Below are 21,715 nucleotides of genomic sequence, written 5' to 3' on the forward strand. Positions count from 1 at the left end.
AAAATTGGGAATTAAAAATTTTTGTAACGTTTATGTTTCTTATTATTGTCATTTATTTTAAAATAGATTGCTTGTAACAAAAAGAAAAAACAAACCAAAAAAAAATATATTAAGAAGTGTGTTTGGTTGAAAGATCTAATGTCTGGAACTAGTCCTAGTCTTGGGCTGTATAATGTTTCTCTTCTACCAAATGAACTTGAGAAAAACATCAGTGCTTAGGTAGGTTCAACTAAAACTCTGCATTATTTAAAACACAATTTGACAAATTCATATTTTCTGACTTAGTTCTGACATAGTTTCTGACAAACTGAACGTTTCTCAAGACAGTTTTTGCCATGCACCACCATAATATGAAACCAGCTGCCCATTGAATTATTCCTGAAGCGATTCGACTTAGGGTCTTTAGTGATAAGAGCGTACAAATTACCAAATGCCGGCAACTAAACGCCTTCTGGCAAGAGTCTATGGGCGGCAGTATCACTTAACATCAGGCGAGCCTCCAGCTCCGTTTGCGCGGTTACAAAAAAATATATTTTAGTTTACAGTAATTATACTGATTTAGTCATTATTTATATTGTGAACACTTAGTTGTATTAAGAGTACAAATAAAATCAAGTAATGTCTGAGCAATACAATAAAAACCCTCGTCATATTGTGGAAACGTATTGGAAGTTATTTCTTGAAATGATGTCATTATTGATGGTTATTGTCTTAATCTGTCAAAGTTAAGCGTTTGCTAAATTTTGCGTATAATTATTGGATATTTCAAATTAAAAAAAAACCGAAAACGACTTAGACAGTTAGAAAATCTTAATATAAGGAAGTGTTTGTCGGAAATGGCTATTGGAATCTATCTCTTTAAATAAGATCTTGGTCATCCTCGAAGGTATTTTATTTGATTGGCGGATTTTTGCTTCAATTGAAAGAAGCAGCCTTATTAAAAATAACAATTAATTTATTCATATAGGTAAACATATACGCTTATGAACGTCAAAAGAAAAAGATGTTATAACGATTCTAAATTTACATTTACTACCAGTTCGCAAGTCCAGTGCGTAGAGTTAATCGCCAGGTTTTAAGTCATGCAAATTGTTTGAACTGGAGCAAATCAATCCCAAGGATTAGAATCATTTGAATCATTACTTTATATCATCATCAAACATTGTCAATGTAGAATTGTACACTTGCGAATAAGAGTTTCTTTATATGTATTAAAATGTTTTGTTAACATTTCAGCCAACTACGATCCAAAAGTTGTGTCTCTGCCCTTCATAGACTCCATCTCACAGAAGCCCAAATTTCTACCGCTCGCAATACCCACAGATCTGGCACATCGGTATGCTAATTTAACAATTTTATTTTAAAATAAATGCCGCCTTTAAAAAAAATATGACGCCTGGTTCCACAGCAGTGCGTTTTTAAGATACTTTCTTCTGTGCTTTGGGGAATCAGCTGCAAGTAGAGGCTAGTGGCTAGTGTCAGATATTGCACCAAAGGTTGGCAAACACCCCAGGCGTAATGGTGTCCGTGGGTAGTAAGCACTATATTGAAAGTTGACTTCCTTCTATCTTAAACAAAAATAGAGTAAAAAATAACTAATAATAATAATAAGCCTTTTTAATTCCTGTTTTACAATAGTTGCTATATTACAGTAAACCAAAATATGGATTTTATTTATGAATTCCCTCCAAAGATGCCCATTTATGTCGGTCTTGTGCTATGGAAGGCCAGTTTATGCCAGCTGATCTTTTCAGGTCATCTTCCCAGCGGTCTAAGGGTGTCCCCTTCCGCCTCTTGCCTGGTGCTCCTTTTGCATTGGGTAACACGTTTGGTCCACTTTCTGCTAGACATTCTCGCCACATGGCCAGCCCAATGCCATTTCAGTTTTTGAGCAAAAGTTGAAACGTTTGTAACTTTAGTGACGGCTCTTTGTTTTATTTTGTCCATTTTGTTTATGTTTAACATGCTTCGCTCTAAACCTCTTTGACATACATCGATTTTATTAACAGCTTGTGTAGAGAATTTCCAGGTCTGGCTCCCATAAGTTAAGCTGGGAATTAGACATGCGTTCATAACTTTAGTTTTGCTAGCGTGAGTGAGTTACTCTTAAATATTTCTTTGAGGCTCCAATATCTATTCCAGGTTTGTTGGACCCTTTGCTCTATTTCTATAATGTTACTGTTTCTCTCGGAACGTATTCTTTTTTCCATAGTCTAACGGGTTACCATTGATAGTTATAGGTCGTGTATTAGTCGTTATCTTAGTCTTCGTTAGATTCATTTCCAATCCAACTTCCGCACTTGCTTGTTGTAGAGATTCTATCATGAATTGCATCTCGTTGACTGTCTCTGACAGAAGTATCAGGTCATCAGCGAACCTCAGGTGACTTAAGTACGTACAGGGTCCTGTTTTACTCCAAGCTATCTTGTTCATGATGTTTTCGAGTTTGGCTATGAAAATAGTGGATGATAATGAATCGCCTTGTCTTACCCCTATTTCTATATGGAAGGCGGGGCCTAATGTTTCGAGGTTTATTCTTCCTTTGTTGTTATTGTATATGCTTTTAATCTTCTTCTTCTTGTTCTTTTAAGCTTTTCCATATACTAACGTGTGTGACTGAATCGAATGCTTTTTGATAATCAACAAAAGTTACGTGAAGAGGTCTCTGAAACTCTTGATAATTCTTCATAACTAACTCAATGGTGTGGATGTGGTTTATAGTAGAGTACCAATTTCTGAAACCTGCCTGTTCTACCAGGTTGTTTTGCCTCTATTATCGTGCTTAACCTATTATTTATAATAGATGCAAAAACAAACTGATTTGATAACAAACTGATTGGTCTGTAGTTGCTGATATTTTTTGGATTGCCTTTTTTATATATAAGTAAGATATCTGCTTCAGACCATTCTATGTGCGTTTCAGAAGTTACAAGTGTAGGAGTAAAACGGTTCAGTTAATGGTTCTGAGCATATTTTAGCGATTCATTTGTGATGTTGTCAGAACAGCGACTTTTTTCGAATTTCAGTTTCTTTATTGAGTTTATTACTTCGGTTTCGTGGATTGGTTGTGTGAGAGTGGCAGTCTACAGTTTCTGTTACAATTTGTATCTAATTCAATTAAATTAAATCTCCAAATCATTTATCCAATTATTGTTTATATTGCGGTCATTAATGAAATGGTGCAATATGTATGTTTTGTTATATTTTTAGTATAGTCCGCTTCAACGGTGACCCATCTTCGTGGTGGATCGGTCAAATGCTCAAGTACGTGCTCAAGCCGAAGCCAGCGATGCAAAAGGCTATCAACGAGACGATCGCTAAGATGCACTTTATGCGGCCTATTGTTGGGTAAGATTTTTTACAGTACAAGCCAAACTAGTTAAGAAAAATGAACAATCATATTTGACAGATAACAGCTTACAGTTCAATCGAGTTTTGACAGACGACAGTTGACAGTTCAATCAAATTTTGACAGATGACGGTTCATAAGTTTACGTGAAAATTATTAACGGCTAAATTAAAAAAAATACTGAATTATAATATTATGATCACGTGGGTTAAATGAGGAGGACAATCATACGAAAGGGAGCTTCTTACCGGTTGGGTCCACCCTGTCGAGAAAATGCCGTGTTAATATAATAGTTCATAAGAAATTCATACCTACTTTGTTCGTCTCTATGCTCACTTTGCAAGTATAAAGTGAATTGTTTTATTAAATATTATTTAAAAAAAAAATCATTTGCACAAGGATATGTTTTATAATTACGGGGGATTGTGAGCGACCTCAGTGTTCTCCAAGAAATCTGGATCTTTATGGGACATGTGCGAAGGCCAAGGTTGTCTATTGGCATGTATTGGTTTAAGGAAATATGAATAAATACATATATTGTATTTATTTTCAGCGTTCACATTCGTCGCACGGACAAAGTAGGCACAGAGGCGGCCTTTCACAGTATTGACGAATATATGGTCCACGTTAGGCAATATTATGACCAGTTGCAATTAACTCAACACGTCGACGTCAGAAGAGTGTATTTGGCCAGTGATGATGCTAATGTGAGTATAAATATATAATACCAGCGGACCTGACAGACGTTGACCTGTCTTAACCATGAGTATTGATTTCGAATTGGTATGATTAACCAAAAACGCTTTATGATATAGAACATTCTTGCGTGCGTATATAAATAGTTTTGCTGGTATTCCGACATGGGAACAGGCGACATATAACCGGCTATGTAAAAAACATTACATAAAGATTAATGCCACAAACAAATAGCGACTGCAATTATTTTATATGAATTCGATCGAAGCATTTGTTTTAGACGATATTCATTTTTCTTACATCCCCTTTGACGATATTTGCAGCACGACATAAGGTTACACGAAAAAAGTTTGAATTGTAATAAATTTGCTACTATAACAAAAGTATTCTTAAATTTTCTAATTTTTCGTGAATTTTTTTTACTTCATAAGATTCTTCTGACAATAACGAACACAACAAAAAAGCAATTAGCGACATCGGTTCAGTCGTTCACGCGTGATGCCGTGACCAAGGGAAATCGGGATTCATTTATATATATAATTATAAATGAATCTATCTATCTATGCAGCGGGCCTGACAGACGTTGTCTATATATATATATAAAGATAGATAGATAGAAGACCCGCTGAAATTGGGGGCGTCTTTAAGAACGTACTTTTATTTCTTGACACAATATTTAATAAAGACAACATTTATTTCTAATTAAACACCCAAAATAATATTAATCAAAAAAGAAAAATAACAAAAAATCATGGAAAAAAAATTGGGTGTGCGTGTGTGTGTATGTTTGTAATACTTTGTATTACGGCGCTTTTAACGTTGTTTTTAACTTTCAACCGAAAAATTTACGCCCCATTACGGTTACTCCAATATTCTTTATAAGCTAATCTGGTAGAACTAAACTAATAACAATAATATAGCCTCTTGGCAAAGGCCTCCTCTCTTTCCCACTGCTCTCTATTCTTTGTAACTCTTCTCCAGTTGTAGCCTAGAAAGTGATTCAAGAGTTTTTAAGGTATTTAGCGATGCTAGATATATATTATGTTTTTTTTTTGTAAGAGGGCAGTGGAACCGTGGTGGTAAAACTAGGAACTAAACTATATCTGAATGAAAAAAATGACATAATATCTATAATTTCAGGTGTTAGGAGACGCTCGCTCAAAGTACCCGGACTACGAGTTCTTGGGTGACCCGTCTATAGCCAAAACGGCCGCTACGCACCGTAGATACACGCCCGTATCACTCACAGGACTATTGGTAGATCTGCACATGCTGGCCATGAGTGATTATATTGTTTGCACGTTTAGTAGTCAAGTAAGTAATTTTACTATGAAAAAGTCGAAACTCTGTAAATTCAGTACAACGTACCAAACTTTGTGGAATCTGGCCGTTGAAGGCTGATGATTGAGCTGATTCTGAATTCAAATACCGGCAACGTAACCGCGAGCTTGGAATTGTGTTCGTGGCCATATATAGGCGTAACTATTTTGTAAGTGGGTTTCGCCAATTTAAAAAATATGTGTGCGTGTACTAACGTACACATTTTTTACGTACACGTATTTTTCGAAAAATGTCCTACTATATGCAACTTTACAGAAATTGGTTAGATAAAGTTTAACAAAAGGCTTTTATTATCATAGACATGAATACAAATAATACAATTATTTCATTTTAACTTATTACTACTGAGATTATTACAGAAATTCATTAATTGCAATAGAATTATTGCTATAAGTTATCGTTTGAATCTCTTCGAATCAACCGTGGCATGGACAAGAAAAAGATGGCGCGTAACGGAAAAATGTGACGCGTAACCGCAAATGTGACGGTAAATTGTTTCCAACGTCGATAAAGAAGTTTCACTTCGAAAAAAATAGAATGGAAAATGATTATTTAACCTAACAATAGACTAAAGAATGGGACATAACCTTATAGTTTCTCTGACATTGTTTTGGTTAGACAATTTATATTTCACAATAATTATCAAATGCATTGTGTACATGTATTTCTGTAATTAAAATATAATCATTAACACTTAACAGCCTTGACGTTTACGTTTGTACAAGGAGAATACGTCATAGTCTAGTCTAACTAGTCCCTAGTTCAACGCCATCTTGTCTAGAAGCGTTTTGGCGGGTTTTTTTGAAATTTTAAAGAAGAGTTTAAAGAGAGATTTAACGTCAAATAGCTTATATTAATGTCTTGACTTGACTACTCGTCGAACCCTTATTGGACATACACGCCTAACCCCAAAAAAATTGCAGGTCGGCCGTGTAGCGTATGAAATGATGCAGACGAACAGAGTGGACGCATCTGATAGTTTTTACTCTTTGGACGATATTTATTACTTCGGGGGTCAAAACGCTCACAATCGCCGCGCTATTATGAACCATACCCCGCGGTCCAATCAGGAGATCGCATTTCAGGTATGTTATGTAATTTTTTTTTATTGATTATTCTTTATAAAGGGTAATTGGTAAAGTTTTTCTGAAATTTCCACGAGATAGTAATTTTTTGAAAAAAAAAAAAAAAAACGTTTTAGGTTATAAATGAAGTACATAATAGAAAATTAAAAAAAGTACATAATTTTGGTTTAAACATTACTTTTGTAACAAATGTTAGCTTTTCAACAATTTAAGTAGTTAAAATTAGTCCCTCACTCAAAGGCCGGCAACGCACCCTACTATGGGTGTCAATGGGCTGCGATGACTGCGCTGGGCGCCCCGTGGGCTTTTTTCCAATAATAATAAAAAGTCATTGTCGCCGTGGTATATGTACTAATCTGAAATATAACCAAAATTGCTTGATACTTAAATTGGTCTGTTTGATTCCAGGCGGGAGATCTGATAGGAGTGGCTGGGAACCATTGGAATGGTTTCGGCCGAGGGACCAATAAAAGAACTAACATGGTGAGTATTCACGAAGTTTTGAGAAAATTAAAAAAAAAAAAAGTAAAGTGCCGAAGAGTGTTAAGTGATACCGCTCATCGACACTTAATGCAAGGACTCGCGTGTGCGTTGCCGGCCTTTAAAGGATCTGGTTGGTAAAGCAGCTGGTTGCTCATAGTGGTAAAACTGCCTTTCTGTGTAATTTTAAATTATATATAGAGAGATAAAAACATTTCCCTTATTTCCCATACCGTGCATAGGCCGGCAACATATCACTGTAAGCTTTATATAGACTAAATTTGTATTGTAAAAAAAATATTTTTTTTTTTTCAGAATGGCCTAATCCCGTGGTACAAAACGGCTGACCACTTAGTGCTTTATCCTTTCCCCGAGTACAAACACGCAAACGAACATCAGAATGAGTTATAGGTGTTTTATAAGTACAGTCAGCAAGTTAAATGATTAATTTATTACAATATTTATATAGTTCAATGGTTTAAGTGCTTTTTTGTGAAGTCAGAAAAAAATGACATTTTTTTATGAATAAATAGAAATAAATCCAAAATGGCGGCGTTAATTGCTTGAACAAGGTTGGTATGGCCTAGTTTTCTATTTTAATATTAATTTTAATTATATACATGGTTTTGTTGTTTTATAATTTTTGTTGCTGACTGTACGTAGCCGATTAAACCCATGTTGTTAATATTATTAATGAATTTATTCGAATAAGCCTAGTAATTTGTAAAAACATTTAAGACGGTGTTATCGGGGTTCCTATATTAAAACTACGGATCTCAATCAATCGTTTTTGTAATAAGCTTATTTGCTGTCTCTATCCGGACAGTTCAGGAAAGTTCTGTGTAGTCTTGCGTTGGTCTTTTCTTCCTATAACTTTAATTAAGTATCGTTATTGGAAGTAAACTTAGGGGTAAAATTCAGACTCAAGATTTAGCGAGACTTAAGTATGACAAAACTGAATTTTGATATACTGGAGTCTGGAGAATTTTGATATGTTAAGAGACTGTGTGGCCTGTTCTGGTTGTAAGGCGGTCTGATGTCTCTGTCTATATTATACCAACTGAAAGAGATAGCTGTATGTTAAGAGACTGTGTGGCCTGTTCTGGTTGTAAGGCGGTCTGATGTCTCTGTCTATATTATACCAACTGAAAGAGATAGCTATATGTTAAGAGACTGTATGGCCTGTTCTGGTTGTAAGGCGGTCTGATGTCTCTGTCTATATTATACCAACTGAAAGAGATAGCTATATGTTAAGAGACTGTATGGCCTGTTCTGGTTGTAAGGCGGTCTGATGTCTCTGTCTATATTATACCAACTGAAAGAGATAGCTATATGTTAAGAGACTGTATGGCCTGTTCTGGTTGTAAGGCGGTCTGATGTCTCTGTCTATATTATACCAACTGAAAGAGATAGCTGTATGTTAAGAGACTGTGTGGCCTGTTCTGGTTGTAAGGCGGTCTGATGTCTCTGTCTATATTATACCAACTGAAAGAGATAGCTGTATGTTAAGAGACTGTGTGGCCTGTTCTGGTTGTAAGGCGGTCTGATGTCTCTGTCTATATTATACCAACTGAAAGAGATAGCTGTATGTTAAGAGACTGTATGGCCTGTTCTGGTTGTAAGGCGATCTGATGTCTCTGTCTATATTATACCAACTGAAAGAGATAGCTGTATGTTAAGAGACTGTGTGGCCTGTTCTGGTTGTAAGGCGGTCTGATGTCTCTGTCTATATTATACCAACTGAAAGAGATAGCTGTATGTTAAGAGACTGTGTGGCCTGTTCTGGTTGTAAGGCGGTCTGATGTCTCTGTCTATATTATACCAACTGAAAGAGATAGCTATATGTTAAGAGACTGTATGGCCTCTTCTGGTTGTAAGGCGATCTGATGTCTCTGTCTATATTATACCAACTGAAAGAGATAGCTGTATGTTAAGAGACTGTGTGGCCTGTTCTGGTTGTAAGGCGGTCTGATGTCTCTGTCTATATTATACCAACTGAAAGAGATAGCTATATGTTAAGAGACTGTATGGCCTGTTCTGGTTGTAAGGCGATCTGGTGTCTCTGTCTATATTATACCAACTGAAAGAGATAGCTATATGTTAAGAGACTGTATGGCCTGTTCTGGTTGTAAGGCGGTCTGATGTCTCTGTCTATATTATACCAACTGAAAGAGATAGCTATATGTTAAGAGACTGTATGGCCTGTTCTGGTTGTAAGGCGATCTGTTGTCTCCGTCTATATTATACCAACTGAAAGAGATAGCTGTATGTTAAGAGACTGTATGGCCTGTTCTGGTTGTAAGGCGATCTGGTGTCTCTGTCTATATTATACCAACTGAAAGAGATAGCTATATGTTAAGAGACTGTATGGCCTGTTCTGGTTGTAAGGCGATCTGGTGTCTCTGTCTATATTATACCAACTGAAAGAGATAGCTGTATGTTAAGAGACTGTATGGCCTGTTCTGGTTGTAAGGCGATCTGGTGTCTCTGTCTATATTATACCAACTGAAAGAGATAGCTATATGTTAAGAGACTGTATGGCCTGTTCTGGTTGTAAGGCGATCTGTTGTCTCCGTCTATATTATACCAACTGAAAGAGATAGCTATATGTTAAGAGACTGTATGGCCTGTTCTGGTTGTAAGGCGATCTGTTGTCTCCGTCTATATTATACCAACTGAAAGAGATAGCTATATGTTAAGAGACTGTATGGCCTGTTCTGGTTGTAAGGCGATCTGGTGTCTCTGTCTATATTATACCAACTGAAAGAGATAGCTATATGTTAAGAGACTGTATGGCCTGTTCTGGTTGTAAGGCGATCTGTTGTCTCCGTCTATATTATACCAACTGAAAGAGATAGCTATATGTTAAGAGACTGTATGGCCTGTTCTGGTTGTAAGGCGATCTGTTGTCTCTGTCTATATTATACCAACTGAAAGAGATAGCTATATGTTAAGAGACTGTATGGCCTGTTCTGGTTGTAAGGCGGTCTGATGTCTCTGTCTATATTATACCAACTGAAAGAGATAGCTATATGTTAAGAGACTGTATGGCCTGTTCTGGTTGTAAGGCGATCTGGTGTCTCTGTCTATATTATACCAACTGAAAGAGATAGCTATATGTTAAGAGACTGTATGGCCTGTTCTGGTTGTAAGGCGATCTGGTGTCTCTGTCTATATTATACCAACTGAAAGAGATAGCTATATGTTAAGAGACTGTATGGCCTGTTCTGGTTGTAAGGCGGTCTGATGTCTCTGTCTATATTATACCAACTGAAAGAGATAGCTGTATGTTAAGAGACTGTGTGGCCTGTTCTGGTTGTAAGGCGGTCTGATGTCTCTGTCTATATTATACCAACTGAAAGAGATAGCTGTATGTTAAGAGACTGTGTGGCCTGTTCTGGTTGTAAGGCGGTCTGATGTCTCTGTCTATATTATACCAACTGAAAGAGATAGCTGTATGTTAAGAGACTGTGTGGCCTGTTCTGGTTGTAAGGCGGTCTGATGTCTCTGTCTATATTATACCAACTGAAAGAGATAGCTATATGTTAAGAGACTGTATGGCCTCTTCTGGTTGTAAGGCGATCTGATGTCTCTGTCTATATTATACCAACTGAAAGAGATAGCTGTATGTTAAGAGACTGTGTGGCCTGTTCTGGTTGTAAGGCGGTCTGATGTCTCTGTCTATATTATACCAACTGAAAGAGATAGCTGTATGTTAAGAGACTGTGTGGCCTGTTCTGGTTGTAAGGCGGTCTGATGTCTCTGTCTATATTATACCAACTGAAAGAGATAGCTGTATGTTAAGAGACTGTGTGGCCTGTTCTGGTTGTAAGGCGGTCTGATGTCTCTGTCTATATTATACCAACTGAAAGAGATAGCTATATGTTAAGAGACTGTATGGCCTCTTCTGGTTGTAAGGCGATCTGATGTCTCTGTCTATATTATACCAACTGAAAGAGATAGCTGTATGTTAAGAGACTGTGTGGCCTGTTCTGGTTGTAAGGCGGTCTGATGTCTCTGTCTATATTATACCAACTGAAAGAGATAGCTATATGTTAAGAGACTGTGTGGCCTCTTCTGGTTGTAAGGCGATCTGATGTCTCTGTCTATATTATACCAACTGAAAGAGATAGCTGTATGTTAAGAGACTGTGTGGCCTGTTCTGGTTGTAAGGCGGTCTGATGTCTCTGTCTATATTATACCAACTGAAAGAGATAGCTATATGTTAAGAGACTGTATGGCCTCTTCTGGTTGTAAGGCGATCTGATGTCTCTGTCTATATTATACCAACTGAAAGAGATAGCTGTATGTTAAGAGACTGTGTGGCCTGTTCTGGTTGTAAGGCGGTCTGATGTCTCTGTCTATATTATACCAACTGAAAGAGATAGCTGTATGTTAAGAGACTGTGTGGCCTGTTCTGGTTGTAAGGCGGTCTGATGTCTCTGTCTATATTATACCAACTGAAAGAGATAGCTGTATGTTAAGAGACTGTGTGGCCTGTTCTGGTTGTAAGGCGGTCTGATGTCTCTGTCTATATTATACCAACTGAAAGAGATAGCTATATGTTAAGAGACTGTATGGCCTCTTCTGGTTGTAAGGCGATCTGATGTCTCTGTCTATATTATACCAACTGAAAGAGATAGCTGTATGTTAAGAGACTGTGTGGCCTGTTCTGGTTGTAAGGCGGTCTGATGTCTCTGTCTATATTATACCAACTGAAAGAGATAGCTATATGTTAAGAGACTGTGTGGCCTCTTCTGGTTGTAAGGCGATCTGATGTCTCTGTCTATATTATACCAACTGAAAGAGATAGCTGTATGTTAAGAGACTGTGTGGCCTGTTCTGGTTGTAAGGCGGTCTGATGTCTCTATCTAAAGTTCACTAACAGAAAGAGACAGTTATATTTTAAGGAACTGTTTGGGCTATTATAAACAAATGTTTAAATAAATACCTATTGATTAGTAAAAAAATAACAACGCATGTCCGTAGTTTAAATATAGGAAGCCATTTACGTCAAAAGGTGATAGTTTTCTCCACTTTTTGATTCAATAAAAAATTTCGAATCTCAGATTAAACTCAACATTCCGTAAATAGGCCGGCAACACAACACTCAGCTTTATACAGACTAAATCTTTGTTATATTTGACATGTCTGGCACAACCAAACAACCAACCGTAATTAAAAATACAGATGATGACCTATTTAACATATTACTAATTAAAAAATATCTCTAAATAAATAAATAAAAAATTTATGATTAGAAATAATTACTGAATTTTTTATTGGTCAAATCATTACTCCACAGATTAGTAAAAAAAGTAATGTCAAACCAAAAACAATAGAAGTCATACATCTGTCATCATGCTTCTGAATATCATTCGGTAAACTTGGGTCATTCCCCCTCAACTTTGACCGTCTCTGAATCTCAGTCTCAGACTTACCCACAAAAAACATTGTTTCATGAGTGTCGCTAGCTGTCAAAATGTCAGATGTCATAACTAAATCGGTCTAATTGCACACTTTTTTCCAATTGTGTCTACGCTGTGGTCGAAAGAGTATTATATTTTATATAGAACGCAGCATTTAGACTATAATATATTTTAATGAATGGTTTTCCGTTCTTCATTGGCAAGTGTTACATGGCAGAACGCCTACGACCTCGGAGGGTCAAATTATCAAGGGATTAAAGTCAAAATTTGGATTATATGTGTTGCCTGTGCCTACCCAAGTGTACCTGTTTTACAATAGTAAACCTATTTGAGAAACTACCATAATCATACATCATAACCGATTTGTATATTAATTAATCACTTTTCATACTTTAAAGTACTAAAATATATGAAAAAAAGTACTACTGCTCAAAGATCTGCATTTTGTGATGTATTTTACGTGTATTGTATACTGAAAAAGTACACTGCTTGTAATGTGATCGGCGTAAATGAATTTCGTGTGATTTGGTAAGATTTTTACGACCACTTTTAAAATAAACCTATCAGTATTTTATATGACAACGGTTATTTACAACAAACGTCAGGAACCGCACTATTAATGAGGTTATCGTACAGTGCTAGAATATCTTGGAATTTATTAAATTCGCTTAAAACAAATTCTTAAGAGGCCAACGCACTCGCGAGCCCTCTGGCATTGTGAGTGTCCATGGGCGGCGGTATCACTTAACATCAGGTGAGCGTATTTTATTAAAAAAAACTTACGCTTACACTCATTTTATCACAATTATCCAAACTAACTTTATCCATATTTGTAATATACTTATGAACTGTTGAAAGAGAAGATTTTAAATTTACAATTACATTTCCCAACTCAAAGGCTAACTTCGTCTTTTAATCGCCAAGTTTTGAGTCCTGGAAGAATAGTATCTAATGTGATATTTATTTTAAAACGTAGACTGACGATTTATCAAGTTATATGTCTTGTCTGTGAAATTTATAATGATTTGTCAAATCCATAATTAGTTTTTCGTAGCTTTGGACCTGTTTCAATTGTGTTGTTATTAATTTAATATTAAATTCGTGTTCATAGATCTCAATAATCCTATAACGTGGTCATATGGAGAATTACTGTACATGCCTATGCATCAATGACAAGTGTGTACGTCAATTAAAGATAAATACCATGAAAAAACAAATTTATGTATCGCACAAATATTTATTTATTTACACTCGTTGCCATAATGTACAAAATCATACATATAAAATCAGGTAACATAAGTAATTAGCAACGGGCGTTAATAAATGTACAGTTATATCCGGAGGTCGTTACAAACGTAAAGATACAGACACACATCTAAGTTGTTAGTTAAAATTTGTAACTGAATCATACATTTAACTGTACACCCTTACATACCTACTTAGATAATATCTATAACAAAAGTTCTCCACCCGAATAAAGCTCTCTGTGAATTTAAGAAGTTAGTTACAAATGATTCATTAATAACAGGCGGTACGAAGTCGGTACATATTTTGTTTTGACTCTCAAATATCACACATGTTAAAACGAGGTTAATCATATATTTAAGAAAAATTAAAAAAGGATATATAGGTGTGAAAATGACATGAGAGTTTAGGAAGGCGTCAGTCCTCACAATTGAGTAGCACGCAATATCGCACCACACAACTTTCGAGGGTTTTTTTTTGTATTACGAAGTCACAAGTACGCAAAGTATCTACGAATATACAATGTAAATACATAAGTATAAGCAACATATAGGAAAATAACAGCCCAAAAGAAAATAATAATAATAATAGCAAATAATTAACACTGGTTTCTTAAAATGTCAACCACACACACTTTACAATCTGTTAACTGCTATAATTAAGATCGTAGTAAATGGAATCCACTGTAATCTTCTTTTTTAACATTGTGCCAAAGTTTGACAATTGACAGCCACTGTAATCAACCCAACTCTATGCCAATTTATTGTAGTGTATCTATGATCATCCATTACAAACAGTGTATCGCGATGTTTAGCCAATAATAAACAAATATATAAATTGTGTAACCACAGCCTTATAGTGTTAAAGGAATTTTCCTTAAAGCAATATTATTTTAATATTCAGTTTTTATCACAAACATTGATGTTAGCAATTTTACCGTTTTAACCCAATAAAATTGTATTTTAATACCTTTTATACATTTAATATTGAAATAATGCTTTGTGCTTCGAATACCTAATGTTATTCTTGTACGAATCGTGAACATGGACCTAAACTGTGTATATATAGCTTTATATAGTAATTGTATATAAAATGAAATTAATATATGTATAAGTATTTTAAGCTTTATGGACTTTAATTACACCCTTTTATCGTAACATAATAATGTGACCTTTTACTCAAACAAACAGTCTTTATACAAAGAAGCAAAACTGTTAAAAAATACCTACTTTTAGATTTTCAAGTACAAAAGTACTTCAGGTGGTGTTTAAGTATTCCCTACATCTTAGAGGTGAGCCTAGAAGACCTTTCTGTTTATAGTTCTTTTTTAATAATAAATGGCCAGTTTTGGACTTTGAATCAAATAGAAATAAAAAAAGTATCAGTGACGCTACAACCTTTGGTTTCGTCACAGATGTCTGTATTTGTTTCGTGATCATTTTCTGTTTCAAATAGGCAAATGGGTGTTCAGTCTTCTGTGTCTAACACTCTACTTTTTGTGTCAAAGGCCGGATTTCTCGATGCTTTTCACAGTAAGAACGACTGTTAAACTTTTGTGAGAGGTTGGAGAGAAGAAATATTTTCGTTTGATACATTTTATTAAGAGATGTGACAATGTTGGGTTTTACGTGATAAAAGAAATCTCGGAAACTGGGTCAGCTGCACTCGCTTTTCGAGTTATTAATCGGCGCCGGCGTCGTGTTGTGGTTACAAAAATAGCGATTTCTTTATGAATCATTTTTTTTTTTGGTTAAATGTTTGCTAACGTATTCATTTCTTTTTTTGAAGTGAAACTTTTTTTTGGCGTTGGAAAAAAAATTTGCTGTTACATTTTACCGTTACGTGCCATCTTTTTCTTGTCCCTAACACGGTTGATTCGAAGAGATTCGCACCCATTAATAACAAAAATATGTAATAACGATTACAATGATAGTAACAAATCTTTTACAATTAATGAAATTCTGTAATAATCTTAATAGTTATAAGGTAAAATGAAATAAATGTATTATTTGGATTAATATCTATGATAATAAAAGCCTTTTGTTAAACTAAATTTAATTTAACTAATTTCTATTAAGTTGCATATAGTAGATAATTTTTTGAAAATTAAGGTCATAAAGAAGTTTCCCATCTTACGTGTGTACACTACTACACGCATACATTTTAATACATGACAATTTGTTTATGTCTATGAACAAAACTAAAATTTTATGAATAATAATCAACCTAATCGGTTCCTAATAAAATAAAATAAAAATAATTTAATTACTGAGAAAATCTTCAGTCTAGCTTCAAAAAGTGTATATTTAAACTTACTTTTTGCGCAAAGTAGTACATTATCTCGACTTTATACATTGTCGAATATTATATATTTTAAAATGCGGTCAAGACTGAACTAGCATATTTAATGGCCGCGTAAAAGTCCGGGCGAAAGTAGTCTCTCTTAAGAGTCAAGTTCAATAACACAACATAACAGTACCGCGTACCAAGCAGACGCTTCCGTTTTATCATTGCCGTAATAACACATCAGGCGTTAAAATTTCTATAGAGTGTTAATGGAGTAATAATGAAGAATTGCATATTTATTGTGGTTTTGGCGTGTGTAACGCCAGCTGTGTTACCAGCTAAATATATGCTGCCAAAATGGAAGAAACAGGTAAATGAATATTTATTTATATTCCACGAAATAAACACAGTACGTGGTCTATCGAATCTTCATCATATTTAAGTTAAATTTTTTAACATATATCTTTACTTTAATGCCCGATTAGTTAATTACTATTTTATTTAACGTCCGAACTTTGAGTGATACGTACTTGTGCTTTTTATTTTTTTCAATTATTAATATGTATCTGATAATATTTTTATAACACACAAATATTTATAAATGTTATATAATTTGAACTATCAAATTTGCATTTTATGTATTACACAACGAAAAACTTTTAATCGTTAATGTTAAGCATGTTTCTAACTAACCGTATAAGCCTCTAATATATTATACGCAGAATAAATAATGTTTTTTCGTATTATTCTGAAATGCGTCAAAGCCTTATACACCCGACACCGTGTAAGTACCTTTCCGGTACATTTCAACTACTGGTAAATATATGCTAAAACATACATAAAGGAAATAGCCATGTCGCGACATTTACTTTACAAATTCTTGTATTACGTATTATCAAAATTCAATAGGAACTATTGATAGGGACATATATCCCAATTGTTCTCAAACTGAAACTGTTGTGTCGATCGAACAGGCATAAGTAAGCCGAAAACAAATTCGTTTTAAATCACTTCAACGAAACATTTGGATCATTCTCCTAATAAACTAAAAAAGTTAGTCCTAATCATAAAGTAAATACACTCCGTAGTATTTATTATAAGTTTAGTACATACATTATGTTTATAATTGTTCTATATTCTAATATTTGATATTGATTTTTGGTTTGGTATATAAAAGCAAACACAATTACAACAAGTAGTAATATATTTGTTAATAATAAAAAGATCTACGAAACAAAGCAAACAACGTTACATAAAATATCTATTGTTTATTCTTAACAGGATTTCTCGTTCCAAAAATGGACACAGCTACACTTTCGATTACAGTTAAATGAAAGTAAAATTATATTGTTCTAACGAAAACGTGCGGAATAAAATAAAGCTTATAAATGATATGCAAACTGAATCAGAATGATCCAAAAAGTTCAGAGGTAAACATGATTTCTAGTTTTCTTTGTACAATACAAAGTTAACAAATAAACAGACTCAAAAATGTGTCGGATTCATGACCCAACAAGTTACTGAACTTGCAAATTTGTATAATTTTTACTAAATATTTTTATTTATTTATTAATGAGATAACTAAACTTTTAAACGCCAGTGTTAAAAAGCTACAATAGCTGGCCTTCGGTCCTTCAATTGTGCATTCTTTGACTATTAAGGGCCTTAAAATTAATAAAGTAGTCAAACGTCAAAGTCAAAAATCATTTATTCATATAGGTAACACAATGTACAATTATGAACGTCCAAAAACATACATATACATTAAACGCTTCTAATTTTACATTAACTGCAAGTTCTCAAATCAAAGACATAGAACGAAAGAGTTAAAGAAGTATATAAAAACGCGTTAGAATAGTTTGTTTATATTAAAAACCCTTTGGCATTTATTACTGTTAATAATACTGATTATTTAATATTTAATTCTGTATTGTAAAGATTTTCCTTATATTTGTAACAGAATCTGTGGTTTGTATTGCATTTTCTCTTGAGCCGACTTTCGCGTGACTTTCTACAGATATTAGAAAGTCGTGAGTCAACATCCTGATAGGATGAAAGGAGCTATCGTCAAATTGAACACAAGCTAACAAAAGCCTTAATTAACAGTTCGCGGTTTGGACAATTCGCATTCAAATTATTGGGGTCACTTTCGTCAAGTTTTATTCAAGAATTGATCTTAATCTTAGATGGCTTAAGAATGTCGCCTAAGTTTTTTCATTGAGCTATTAAAAATTGCAACTTTGCTTTAACGTGCAACTCTGTGAGATCGTAGTTTCGATCCCCCCCCAAAAAGTCGACGGCGTGTGTCAGGCACAGGAGGCTGACCACCTACTTGCTTATTATATTTTCAAATGATCATAGCGCTACTGATTAATTTTTGATTAAAAATAAACTATATTACTTTTAATATTATAAAACCAATCTATTAAAATATTATAACTTCGTTGAAAAAACAATTGTGATGACGTTTTCCGCCTTGTTTTGTTCAGAAATAAATACATTATATAATAATAACAATTATTATTTATTTACAAGAAAATGGTACAAATATTATGGTGCTACAAATTTGTTTTAAAAGGAATTCTACATACATTATGAGTATAGTCAATTTTTATATTATTTGTAGTGACAAAATATCACATTATTACACTATCAAATTAATATGAATAAATACACAATATTAACAAATAAACACATAATATATTAAATAAAATCTTTTAATCATAAAACTTCTCAAACCCAATCGGTTTGTGGACTCATTTATCCAATTTAAATACATTCTGTCTCAGCTTGTGCAACTGCATATATTTGCATGTCATTAATAAATAATCGATTAGTTGAAATGTATCGACTGATCTAATTAACCCGGCTTTTTTACTGACTAATGTATAAATGTATTAATATGTAAACGTTTATGTTTTAACCTTTAATTTCACCAATTTATAAGTAACCAGATATATAGATTATAGATATGATGTATTTTTTAACGAACAATTTAGACTACAAATATCTTAGTAAACCAAGATAGTTATAAACAATTCTTAAAGGCCGTAACGCACTCGCAAGCTCTCAGGAATTGACAGTCAATGGGGAGTGATATCACCTAACATGATATGCCTCCTGTTTTATAAAAAAAAACGCTATATTCTGTATATGTTCTCGATATATCACTAACATAAATTCTTGTCTGGGTTGTTTGGAAGTTGTTTTATCAGTAACATTTATGCTTTTCATGTTTTTACACTGTCAACTAAATCACAAATCAAATCAATTATCACCTTATTACACGTTAACAACCTGTACTATAAAAACTCTATTCACCATGTGACATCCAGACTATACGTCACCTCCTGGGTGTCACCCACCCTGTGCTAATCACTATGCACGTAACTGACTATCACCTGCATGTAGCCTTCGACGGTGGCTCTATACGAGAAGAGTGTTCAGGCGTGCGAGCTGCCTGCAGTGCAGAGTGAACACAGCCATTACATCTGTGATGACAAGGGAGAGCCGAAGTGCCTGCCGGGGTGGCAAGGTGATCTCTGCGACGTGCCCATTTGCAGGAAGGGATGCGATCCTCTTCAAGGTACATAGATTGAAAAAAAATATTAATGAATTAGTGCTTATTATTTACAGTTATTTAAATGAAATCAGTCACGTTGTTTGCAGCATACACAGTAACAGTAATGTACCTGGCCCAGATAAAAGCATCGCTCTACTTATTTCTCATTAAAAAAGTTGTTATTTAAGGTTAAATTGTAAATCAATTTATCACAGTAAATTTTAACAACATTTTTAACTATTTAGGTTATTGCAAAAGGCCAGGGGAATGTAGATGTAAGATGGGATTCTACGGCGATAGATGCAATAAGTGCATACCTCTCCCTGGATGTCAGCACGGTTACTGCAATGTGTCCTTCGAGTGCGTCTGCAGAGATGGATGGGATGGAATATTCTGCTCTGAACGTAAGTTGACAGTTCTAAGATTTATGAGTAGAAAACAATCTTAAGAAAATATTGTTTATACAACTTTGTCTTAATTTTTACTTGTAGCAATCTGTCGTTCGGACTGTCACGCGACCAGAGGATTTTGTGAGTCACCAGGGGAATGTCGTTGCCGGCTAGGGTGGGCTGGACCGACATGTCGGGCTTGCCAACCACTGCCCGGATGTCAACATGGTTACTGTGATAAGCCCCTTGAGTGCAAGTGTCTTCCAGGATACACAGGACTTTTATGTCAAACACGTAAGTCATTGTGGTGTTGCCAACTTTGATACAATATTAATATTGAATTCACTGTTGAAATTACGTGGCAAGCAATAAAATTATCAGGAATAATAATTTTATATAGGATATAACCCAATCTAATGTCAGTACAAGAAATTAGCAATGCAATACCTAATTTATTCATATGCCAAGACGAATCCTTATCTCAAGTATTTTCAAGTACATGTTAAAAACAAATGAATGTCGTCTATTAACAGAACAAATGAATTAATAATTGCTTTACAGCGATCTGCTCCACTGGTTGCCATGGAGAGCGCGGCTACTGCAGACGTCCAGGAGAGTGTAGATGTAAGGTTGGGTGGACGGGTCCTACCTGTTCCCAGTGCCATTCGTACCCTGGCTGTGTTCACGGAACCTGTAACAGACCATGGGAATGCATTTGCAAGAAGGGATGGGGAGGAATGCTCTGTGATGAAGGTATGTAAAAAGAATCTTCATGTTAGTTAATACAACAATAATACAAGTATCATGACGTTTTTAAAGTAGGTCAGTTGTTACATACAGTGTAGGAGACATCTGCATTCTTCGTTGTATGCTTGTGGTCCAAAGAAAGTTTGCTTTTTCTTTTTTCGATATTAATATTATTGTATAACAATATATGTACAGTCACTATATTTGGAGCCTGGAATACGTATTTGGTATGTTACCATGATATCTAAAGATCGGCTTCTAGCAGTGTGAATGCCCATAACGAATTCTCCAATCTGGAACAATTTTCTGACATATTTTATTGAATTTCCGCGCTACTTTACGTAGATAGCTGCAGTTCAAAATATAGCGACATTTTCGTTCAACGCACTTTCAAATGAGATCAAACTTTTACGACATCTCCTTATAAAGTGCTATCATAATTGACAGCTGGTTTTAATTTGATGCGAAAACTACTTACTGGTATTTCAATATCAGCCGATGGAGAAATTACAGATTAAATATCAAAATGGACGAGTTGATGAAAATAATTAGAATGCCCCAGATTTATGGAGCTTATTAAATACATTTATAGATAATTTATGGTGTAAATTATTGTAATAGCTTCAATAAACGTATATCTTATTTCTGAAGATAATATTTATTAATCTTTTATTTAAGAATAAACTATGATATATTATATGAATTCTGTGGTGAAAGAAAAATTAATGGATATACAGCCGAGACTGACCGGCAGAGACGAACGCACGGCCTAATAAGTTGCGCGCTTCGTATTTAATTCTTTTTAATTTTTATTGCAGAGCTTAACTACTGTGAAAAGAACCTTGACACCTGTAAAAATGGAGGAAAATGCCAATCTCTGGAATCGAATGATGGTTCCTTCAGATGTCAATGTCCACCAGGCATAAGCGGAAAACATTGTGAAAATATACCAGAGAATATGACTACTCCCAATAGCACTGACACAACTACTGAATCGATAGTCGTAGAAGTTTCTACTAAAGCTGACGATGAAGATGATGATGAGGAGGGCAGTGATGATAATGAGACTGAATGAATTATTTACAAGTAATTTTTATACATATTAA

General features: G+C 34.6%; 2 protein-coding genes across 3 annotated transcripts in view; both read left to right on the top strand.

Moving 5' to 3' along the window:
* The window catches only part of LOC123716398 (alpha-(1,6)-fucosyltransferase), a 37,063-nt gene extending 22,468 nt beyond the window's left edge, over positions 1–14,595 (top strand). For both annotated transcript variants that reach the window (XM_045672131.1, XM_045672138.1), the window contains exons 7-13: positions 1,237–1,336; positions 3,211–3,348; positions 3,903–4,056; positions 5,186–5,359; positions 6,310–6,471; positions 6,880–6,954; positions 7,267–14,595. In XM_045672131.1, coding sequence (XP_045528087.1) covers positions 1,237–1,336; positions 3,211–3,348; positions 3,903–4,056; positions 5,186–5,359; positions 6,310–6,471; positions 6,880–6,954; positions 7,267–7,362 — 899 coding nt within the window. In that variant the 3' untranslated portion in view covers positions 7,363–14,595. The remainder of the gene's footprint in view (positions 1–1,236; positions 1,337–3,210; positions 3,349–3,902; positions 4,057–5,185; positions 5,360–6,309; positions 6,472–6,879; positions 6,955–7,266) is intronic.
* A 1,578-nt stretch (positions 14,596–16,173) lies between these two features.
* On the top strand, positions 16,174–21,715 carry LOC123712620 (neurogenic locus protein delta). Its single transcript, XM_045665829.1, has 6 exons — positions 16,174–16,281; positions 19,347–19,497; positions 19,719–19,877; positions 19,965–20,156; positions 20,424–20,615; positions 21,428–21,715. The coding sequence occupies exons 1-6, from the start codon at positions 16,192–16,194 to the stop codon at positions 21,682–21,684; spliced, it is 1,041 nt and encodes a 346-aa protein (XP_045521785.1). The 5' UTR covers positions 16,174–16,191; the 3' UTR covers positions 21,685–21,715.

The sequence above is a fragment of the Pieris brassicae genome, chromosome 1 (genome assembly GCF_905147105.1).
Source record: "Pieris brassicae chromosome 1, ilPieBrab1.1, whole genome shotgun sequence".
In the NCBI taxonomy this organism is placed as follows: Eukaryota; Metazoa; Arthropoda; class Insecta; order Lepidoptera; family Pieridae; genus Pieris; species Pieris brassicae.